Raw genomic sequence first — 10,592 nt, 5'->3', positions numbered from 1 at the left:
AGTATGTGTCCTAATCCTCATAACCTTCATATATCCATCTATCCAACCATCCATCTGAAAAGATATGAGTATGAAAAATGCTATTTTTCAATTAATATACCATTTACATTTTGGGTAGAAAATATATATATATTTTTTTAAAAGGGACAATATCTTTTCTATTGTCAAAAGAAGCCATAAACAAACACAGGCTGCAAACTGCCACCACTCTCCTTCTTAATACACATATGTAACACATCACCATTCGATTTTCATACAATCCTAATATTTCCTTTTTAACTACTGTTGAAATTAACTGTAGCAATAAATATATCTTTGGCTGAGTATGTGGTATTCTTTTGTTTTTTCTACAGATGACCATTGTGGATGTCACTACAGATGTCACTACTGTGGATAGAAAGAGCATAACACTGATGACGGCTGTAAACTTAATCAGAAACACTTGTTGTCAAATGATTACAAGACATCCCCGGAAATTCTAGGCTGAATGAAAAGCTAAAAATAATAATAAATAAATAATGTATACTTTATTGATCCTGAGGGGAAATTCCTCTCTGCATTTAACTCATTCAGTCAGTAAAGCAGTGAGCAGTGGGTAGGGGTACCTCAGGGTAGTCTTTCAGTGGATTTAAACCCCGACCTTCCGATCATAGGACCACCACTCTACCTACTGAGCTATCCCTGCCCACAGTAATATCCCTGCCCGCAAATGGCACTAATAGAAAAGTCACACAATGTGTGATGTAGCCCCATAGTTCTTGTGGTGATGAAAGATGGAGAAAACGGCAGCCATTGCATCCTGCATGCTTCCCAGTGACCAAAAAAGAGGTGAGATGGTTCTTGGGCCAGTTTTTACTGCAAGACGTTCAGTTAATTTTACAAATGCATGATACAAACATATACGTTTCAGTGCATAATATATTCGGATTCTCTGATCACAACCTGATGTAGGTTAAACTGTTATTTATAAGCGTTTCAGTGGGTATAAAAGCGCTTAATATCTGGAAGGTAGGTACCCCAATCATAATGTTCTGTTAGTAATACTCTTGTATCTTTTGCCTGATGGGAGAAGACTGAAGGTGACTAGCTTTCCTGGTGGCATAGTATGAAGGTATGGAAAGCAAAACCCAACCAATGATCCTGGAGCCTCTATATACTACTTTGTTCAAGCTTTTGTTTGTTGTGACTGGCTGTTCTAGTCAGGATGGAGAAAATAAGGACTCTCTGTAACAGCTGTGTAAAATTGGGTCATACCTTCCCGACTGACCCTGTATTTTCTCAGCTACTGGAAGAATTCTCTGGTGGGCTTTACTCACTGGTGTTTAATTCCCATGATAGACTGGTGTATAGTGGTGCCTAGGAAGTGCTTGAAGAAGGAGACACTTTCAACAACCTGGCCAACATCATTACTAGAATTCCCACTGCTAGAAAATTCAGAGGAAGAACATCAGTCTTTAAGTGGAAAACTCAAATGAAGTTATGCAGCAGGACAGCAACCTAGCATAAGACTAAATCTACCTTTGAAAGGAGAAAAAAAACGACTTTGCAGTGGCCAAGTCAACGAACACATCTGAAATGCACTGAAATTGGCTTGGGACATTAAAACAGGAAAGAAGGCATGGTGGAAATTCCACCATAGAGATGTTTGAGACTCGACTCAAGTTATCAGGCCACTTTGTAACAGTGGTTACTGCTAAAGCGTGGCACAACTCCGACCTTTGTCATCAATGCATTGGATAAACAGTTGGTTCAATTTATATAAAAATTCTTACAAAACTTGCATTACAGGTTATTTTTGTTTTATGTTAAATCTGACACAGCACAAATGCACATAAAAACAGGACAGGTCAAAATGCTAATTCATGCTAGCTTGGCACCAAGAAGTGTGGACATCCTTGGAAAACAGAAAAGCGACTGGTAAAAGTAATGCTGAAATGATGCTTCATCTAGTTGTGACAATATGGTGTACTGAATCACCTTATGATATTCAGTTTTATTGGTTTTCGGTCATGGATTCACCTTAATGTCCTTCCTATTCCATATCTGACCCATTCATATGTTTAGACACTGTAGAAAAGCTGTCATTTGTTGATTTTATCTTTTATTCATTTCCTCCCTGCTGAAGCGGAAATATTAGCAGCTGTATTTGACAGGTGTTCTCAAACTGACAAAAAAAAAAAGCCTTATTTATTTATTCATTCATTCATTCATTTTTGAGGTGATATATTGAGGGCTTCCATACTGTTATACTAGTTTAGTAGTAGTTTTACTTCAGCTAAAGGAGGAAAAGTTCTTTTCTCACCTCTTTCAGCATGCTCACCCTTCAAGCATCAGAAACAGCAACACAAATTATTCTTTTGTTTACTCTCTACACAAGTGCTGGAATAATCTTGCCAATGTAAAAGACACGATGTTGCACAACATTAATCAGATTCCTTCAGCTCCAGTGCTGCTCCACATTTCTCAGTCTGAACATACAGTGCACACCCCTGCTTTGCTTTTATGCTACCACTGGTATCGTGCACCACACCACTTTAGATCAGTGTTATTCTGAACCCTGCTCTTATTCCAAAGCATCTCTAAGGCTGCTATTAAAAGGCTGGATATACCACTGGATATCACTTTCCATTTGGAGGACTTCAGCCCATCTCTGATGACTGTAGGGAATAAGTGGTCGTGAGCTTCCGCTGTCCTCGTGGCAAAGAGAGAAAGGGAGAGACAAAGAGAGGGGAGAAATCTAATTATTTCTCTCCCATGGCCCAGCAAGCCTTAAAGGTTAATCACTGTCCGTTGAGCTAATTCTGTCTGGGTACACTGCAGTAATTACAACACCTGTCTCTCGCTCTCCCTCTCCTGCTTCCTCTAATGCCTTATTCTGTCTGTTTGTCTATCTGTGTGTCTGTCTGTGTCTCTGTCTGCGTCAGTATTTAGACAAGGGCATAACTGTTCTAATTTGGCGTCTGTACACCACTACAGTGGACTTCAAATTAGGCAATTAAGATATGATTAAACCACAGACGTGTCAAGTTCAAGACAACACTTCTTACAGCACAACAAAAAAAGCTCAGGCAACAGGACAAACAGTCTCAGGTGGCGACCCGGCTTCCAACCTCTTAATATCTCAGTCGAATGAATTATATATTTGACAGACATAAACCGATAGAGAGCGGCATGGTGGTTAACACAGTCGCCTCCTGAACATCCTGGGTCTGAAACCGCTCCCCAGCTGGGGCCTTTCTCTTTGCATTTTGTCACTTGGTTTCTTTCCAGGTACTCCGGGCTTCCTCCTGCAGTCCAAATATATACACGGGGTTAGGTTAAATGGTGAGTCTAAATTGACCGTAGGTGTGAATGTGAGCATGAATAGCCTGTCTCTATGTGTTAGTCCTGTGACAGACGGGCGAACTGTCCGGGCTGTATTCCGCCTCGCATCCTATGACAGCTAGGATAAGCTGCAGCCCAACCGTGACACTGAACTGAAGTGGATAGAGAGATGTGTTTATATAGGTACAGAAAGAGAGATGTATTCATATCTTGCATCACATCTCTAAGTGAGGAGGGTTTCCTTTTCTCACCCCCTCTCTTTCTCACATTCCTCACTCATTCTTTCTTCTCACCGCCTTTTCTCTCTCATCCTACCTTCTCGTCACCTACTGTCTCACTCCCTCCCCACTACTCTCAACGCTTCTCTTCCTCCTCCTTTCTTCCTCTTCATTATCTCAACAGCACTCAACCACCGTCTCTTTCTCGCCTAATTTCTCTCTGTCACTGGCTCGGCTTCTAACTGTGTACAGCTGTATCTCACTTTAGCAACAGCTGAAGGAACTTCGCCCTGGGCCTAGAAATACTGCACCATCTCTTCTCCTTCCACTTTTTTCCCTTTTACTACCAAAAGTATGTCCAGAAGCAACAGCTTAAGAGTACCTCTCACTTCCCACCAAAGTTCAGTGATATAAAGTGCCTTGGATGCACCACCTATGACTGCTGAATAGAAGCTGAAGCATGACCGGTGTTCTTGATATTACTGTAAATAAAAAGTGCTTATGCATACTTTAGAAAACTGCTAATTTATGCTTAGTAGACCTTAGAAGACCCTATTCTTATTAATTTCTTATCACACTGCCATACACAAAAAGACATTTTCTACATCCCCTTTCATCCTCTACTTCTTCTTTCTGTTTCCAGATTTCCTACAGTTATCAAATTAGTATTTTTGGTCGTTCTGTTTTTTCTCCCTGAGGCCCAGATAGGCTTCTCTAACAGGCTGCTCCCTGCTGAGGCCAGTGGCCTGATGCTGCTGAGGCTGGTGGGCTGTCATTCCCCATATCATCAATACAAAACAGAGAGGAATGAGAGAGAGAGTGAAAAAAAGAAGAAGACTGGGGAAGATGAGACACAAATTGTGACAAAGAAGCTAAGAGTAGCCCTTAGCAAAGTGTCATCACTCAAACAATCTCCATCCTTTCCACTCTGTCTTTATGTTTTCTACGTGCTAAGGGACCAAAACAGAAGCGGGGGACAGTGCCAGCTTTATCACATTCCAAATGTTTTCCAAGAATTTTGCGAAGTGACAAAGATCCCTAGAATTTGTTTCTTGGCCCCTGAGGCGAAGCTCTGCTTGAGAGTCTGTGCAGATGGGTGCTGATGGAAACAGTGGTGATGAGGAGTGCTGCTGGTAGCTGGTGGAGGGAAGCTAGAATTGCTGAGAAAGAGACGAGGGATGCTGAGAATTCACAGGGTGAGGAGGAGAGCGAGAGGGGAGAAGATGGAAAACAACAGCACCTGGCTGGCTGTTATGCCTTCGCCAAGGATAGAGTGGAGGCGGATGTATGTTTCCAGTGATGTTTATTTGTTTCTCTGTATGTTTGTTTGTCTGCAGGATTAAGTAAAAACTACTGAGCCGAATTTGATGAAACTTGTTAAAAAGGTGGGGTTAGAGCAACAGACAAACCCATTAATTTTGGATCACTTTAGAATGTATTGAAGAATGTATTGTGGAAAGTCAGATGAATGGTCTGTCAAAAGCAAAAAATGAGACTGAAGGACAAACTGCATTTACGTATCCTTGTGCATGAACATAAATGGAGGAAAATGGTGAGCTTTTTGTAAGGCTGTTTACACTTCTCAGTTTCTTCCGTCTGTTTCATGTAATCCCCAGAGACTGTATATAAAAGAAAGCCATAACCACCATGAAGAGCCACTGGTCTGAGCTTTGATGTGCCAACATTAGCATTTTTGAAGCCAGATGGAGTGCTAAGTAATCAGCAATTAACTGCACAATGAGCTGTATTATTTGTCATATAACTGCATTCAAATTATGCATTTGTGGATGACATGCACCATTATCCACTTCAAGAGTGCATCAACAAGGACACAGATTAAACCAGAACGACATGTAAAGGACTGCGAGCCTTACTTGTCTCAATTAAAGTCAGAGTTCATGATTCAAGAATAAGATAGACAATGGGCAAAAATGGCATCCACATGAGAGATCCAAGGAGAAAACACTGACTAATAAGAACAATAAGCTTGTCTCACATTTGCCAAAAAAAGCATCCTGATGATTCCCAAGACTTTTGGGAAAATATTCTGTGGACTGACAGGACAAAAGATGGACTTTTTGTGTGCTGTTGCATCTGGTGTAAAACTAATACAGCAGTTCATATAATGAACATTATAGCAACCGTCAAATATAGTGGTGCTAGTGTGATAGTCTGACACTGTTTTGCTGCTTCTGGACCTGAATGACTAGCTATAATTGATGAAACCATGAAATCTGCTTTTTGCGAGAAAATCCTGAAGGTGAACGTCCAGCCATCAGTTTGTGCCCTAAAGCTCAAGCACACTCGGATTATGCAGCGGAACAATGATCTGAAACAGGTCAGGAAGTCCACCTCTGAATGGCTCCAAAAAGAACAAAAAACAAAAACAAAATGAAACTTTTGGAGTAGCCAAAACAAAATCGAAACTTAAATCCCTCTGAGCTGCTTTGGCATGACCTAAATACAGAGTCGTCATTTTTATACCCGCTGTATTGCTCCTATACTGCATATTTCTAAAGTGTGTTTGTTAACAGTACATTTACCGCTACATGCATTGAGAGTAAGCTAACGCAGGGAAAGTAAGACAAAAACAGTTAAACCTTGGCTGTCAAAGTTATTAGAGAAAGCAATATGTTTAGTAGTTAAAACAGTCTAAGTTAATACTGCAATGTTACTTCTTAAGAACATATTCTGAATTCAGACAGCTCTACAGTATGCAGATAAACTGTCCACTTACAATTAAAATCATTCCTTTTCCTTTAGTGTTAATAAACTCAACATATTGCTTGCAAAACTGAAGGTATTTTGTTCTTCTGTCAGCACACGAGCATTGATCCTATGCCTGTGCTTGCGTTGGAGTGTAGCAGCACCCACACATATTGCTGAGATGAATGTCTGGCATACAGGTAGACTCTTTATAGCTATTCTGAAATGTTTTGTCAAACAACCTTACAGTGTGACCATATAAGTTATCACAGCCTGACCTGTGTAGGCAGGTAAAGTCGTAAATCTTAAAAGGCAGCGACTTCTGTGCGCATCTCTCTTTAGAGCCGTACATGCTGTAAGCGTAGTTAATATATTTTTTAAGATGCAAAGCATATATAACGTTCCAGAGAAGCTTGGAAAAATCGCACCGTCTTAAAGGGTTTTACACGCTGATGTTGCATCTGGCCTTAAAGAGATATATACACTTATCATGCTCCACCAGGTAAATGTGGAGCAGGATAGCTCTAAACTACGCCTTTAACATCAACAAGTCATCATGTTTACCACTCTGAGCTGTCTGTGATCACAGTACACCAAAAGATACCAAAAGAAACAATTTGTGCATGACTCTCTCAGTTGCATAATCATTTATGATTCACCACTTCCTGCAGGCTTTAAAACATGCAGTGATTGCCATGACTACAGATGGCATGTGCATAAATGCTGCACATTAAATGATTTGAATATTTATCAAAATGTGACATGCTGGGTTTATTGAGAAGAATTTTACATTGCTGACAGGCAGATAAAATATGTACGCTTAAAACCTAGATGCTGATGAGGATTGACAGCATTATGGTCCAGCGTATATACTGTGTGCAAAGGGTTCTGCTTAGAAGACCCAGCCACAGGGAGGCTAGTGAAATCCTAGTGCCAGAACCAAGCCTGGATAAAGGGGACGGGTTGGGTTGAAAGATTCATGGATGTAGTGAAGGGGGATATGCAGAGGGTTGATGTTCGAGAGGATGCTAGGGATGGAATAAAATACAGGCAGATGAAGACGAGCATGTTCTGCCTAAAAGTTACCTTGTGTGAGAAGTTGAAGAGTCCGGACTTCCTCCCGGACACGAAGCTGCAGGACCTGCTGCAGGATGTGCTGCCTCTGCGCTTCCTGCATGATGCCCATTCTTTCCAGCTTTCTGTCCGTCAATCTCATCAGAGCCCGCCCTGAACAAAACACGCAAAATGAATCTGAAGGTTGAAGGTGAGACGCCTGGGTGAAATTTAACATGCACAGCTGGAGACACTCCAAAAAGGGCTACCGATAACGTATTCGTGCCTGTGGAAGAGCAGAGTGTCAACGGCATTCAAGTGCAAATTCCTAAAGCTGTTCAAGGACGTAATATTTTCTTTTATAAAAGCATAAAGAGAAACTGTTTTACGACTCGTTCTTTTTTATGTGACCGTCACTTAGCCTGAAATTTCCAATTAAGCCCAGTGCAACTCACTGCAAAGCAGTTTCGTCTCTGCATAAATATCAGTACTGTGTATCCCTTGAGCAAGGATCCCTCACAGCTCTTTCCTTAATTGCAAATCCTTGTATAAAAATTCATAATTTAATCATGCAATCAGTTTGTATGAAGGGGATTTAGGCTGCTGATAAAAAGCCATGCAGAATATGGTGTAATTATTAACGCTTCTTATGAGTGCCTTTGTAACATGTGGGATGGTAAGCAGATAGGATAATACTGCAGAGCAATTACTAGGCATTAAAGTTCGTCCCCAGCAGCTCCCTTTCCTCTTTCGCCCTGATGGCTGTCTGGACAAGAAAATCTGATTGGTTTGACTGCCAAGAGAGTAGCTCGGTCCTGAAAGCCTCATGGATGCTGGTTTCTCATATTCGTCCCCATCTTCTTTTTGTTCTAGTTTCCTCTGTTCCACGACTATTTGTGGTTTGATCAACAACAATCAAATGCGAAGGCTCAATAATAAAGATTTAATATAAAAATGTTTGCTTTTGTTCAAATCCAGCCTGCCAGCAAAAAAAAGGCAGACTTTGCAATTTCATGTCTCTTGACTTTCTTGGACTATCTGTTGTAGATTGTTTGGGCATGCCGAGCCCCATGCTACCACTTTACTACCACAGCACAAAAGGGAGTTTGCTTGGAAAGCTAAGTACCCTTAAGTGTTATCGGTAAAATGTTGACTGTGTTTGGCCAATTTTCTTCTTTCTAACAAAAGAAGCTCTTGACTCTGCCCTACGGCCAGATGGGGGTAAAATGCCTAATATAGTTAAGACGCCTCAACTTGGAGTCGCACTGAAAGACTGTAGACATTACAAAAACACTGGGGAACTAAGTAGAGTCATAAAGACTCAGAAGTAAGAGGAGCATATTAAATGGGAAGATGGAAAGACGAAGATTATTGATGTGAAAAAAGAGAGTGGAATCGGAGGCTGAGAGTGGAAAGTCGGGAAAGAAGAGTGAGACGTACAAACTGACAGAATGAAAAAAAAAAGGATGCACACATAAAGCATGCTGTTATGAGTCTATAAATATTGACCAGCCATCACTTGGCACCTGATCTTGTAACTCAAGATAGATTGGCATGGCAACAGAGGTTTGCTTTTTCTGTGCTTCTGTAAAGTCTACCTTAAACAACAGCAGAAACAACAAAGAAAACACGGCAAACTTTACATAATGGATAATAATGCATGCTTAGAATCTTGATATGTTATTATTATCATCTTGATATTATGAATTTGGAAAATTTAAATAAAACTACAGAGCACTTGTGTCAAACTCCAGTCAACTTTTAAATGTGTCCTTGCTGCAACACACACATGAATAAGATTAGTAGGCCATTAGCAAGACTCTATAGACTGCATGCTGAGGTGGCAACCCCTAAGCCTACTGAAGTAAATGTAAATAAATGGAAGTAAATGCAAGTGTTTGGAAAAATGTACTTTTATTGGACCATCTTCATTCGCTTCGCTTCATTGCAACATGAATCAAATTGCTGAATGCCACCTCAGCTTAAAAGTTTCAGGACACCGGCTCTCGAGGACTGGAGTTTGACACCCCTGCTTTAGAGAAACTCCCCTTAGTATTTATTACTTTACTAAAATTTGTTATCACAACTTGCCTATTGAAGCTTTAATGGGCATCTTTATTGAGACTCAGGATATCTACAAGTCTGCTTTAAAAACACTGTGTTACTTACTGTAATACCGACACTAATGTTTCCTAAAGCAATACTGGCAATACTTAAAAAGAGTGAAACTAGCAGTGAAACTAATAAAAACTAAACTACAATGAAACATTTTTCAAACAATAAAAACTGGAAACACTCTGGAATTTTTTTTTAATTAAGAACAAAAAGTCAAAACAAACAAACAACAAAAATAAAACTAATAAAGAAAAATAGAAGTATAATAACTACGTTCTCCGCAACTCTAGTACCCATCCGTCATTATTTATTTGCCCACACATTGTGTGATCACCACAGACAGAAGATTGGGATACTTAAAAGAATCAAGGTAAGCTAAACCTCATATATCTTATTTCAGGTCAATAAGTTTAAGGAAGAACTTTCATTCAACCATATGTTCTTACTTTATAACATTCCCTTGCTTTCACCTGTTTGTGTGCCAGCTGAGGCTCTTAGTGTACAATCTGAAGGGCAGGCTTACAGTCTTTTCCTCTGTTGCTATTATTATGTGCTGAAACTGCTCTCATTGGACCCTGACATTACTTTGTTTGTAGATGGCTTGTGACTCATATGGCGTAGTAAGTGGACCTTGGCATGATGTTTTTAAATGTCTTTTTCCTCTTCTTTCTCTACAATGTCACCATCACGGATGAATAATTCACCCGCTGAAGCCAGTCCAACATATAAGCTGAACAGTTACGTGATAATTGGTTTTGATCTCTTCCACCCAGACTTTCCCTGTTTGCTTATCCTAAGGACAGCTTCAACCCTTTTTTTATCTTTACTCCCAGATTTTTTTAAAATTATTATGTGATTGTAATTTTAACAGATTTTTATCATGAGGCATGACAACAACATGCACTGTATTGTATGCAGATATTTCCCCCATTGTTCTTTGTAGAACTCAGAACTCCTAAATTGATTCTACTTTCAAACTTTTGAATATAGCGATTTGTAGTGTGTCACTTTGAAGCCGATAGCCTGTCACTTGCATATGCCTGTTGCTTCGGTTGCCTAGGTAACTCTCTAATGTACAGGGTGGGCCATTTATATGGATACACCGTAATAACATGGGAATGGTTGGTGATATTAAAGTCCTGTTTGTGGCACATTAGTATATGTGAGGGGGCAAAC

General features: G+C 40.1%; 1 protein-coding gene across 3 annotated transcripts in view; it reads right to left on the bottom strand.

The window, feature by feature from the left end:
• The window catches only part of samd12 (sterile alpha motif domain containing 12), a 125,199-nt gene that overhangs the window by 63,632 nt on the left and 50,975 nt on the right, over window positions 1-10,592 (bottom strand). For 2 of the 3 annotated variants that reach the window (XM_013914815.1, XM_005748659.1), the window contains exons 4-5: window positions 7,335-7,475; window positions 5-54 (exon numbers count right to left, since the gene is read on the bottom strand). In XM_013914815.1, the coding sequence (XP_013770269.1) occupies window positions 11-54; window positions 7,335-7,475 (185 nt within the window). In that variant the 3' untranslated portion in view covers window positions 5-10. Of the gene's footprint in view, window positions 1-4; window positions 55-7,334; window positions 7,476-10,592 lie in introns of those variants that run through there. The other variant, XM_005748660.1, reaches the window with a different exon arrangement.

This window comes from Pundamilia nyererei, unplaced genomic scaffold (assembly GCF_000239375.1).
Source record: "Pundamilia nyererei isolate P.nyererei 1_Seehausen unplaced genomic scaffold, PunNye1.0 scaffold00226, whole genome shotgun sequence".
NCBI lineage: Eukaryota > Metazoa > Chordata > Actinopteri > Cichliformes > Cichlidae > Pundamilia > Pundamilia nyererei.
Note: the sequence above shows the minus strand (reverse complement) of the source record. Positions and strands in the feature narration are given on the sequence as shown.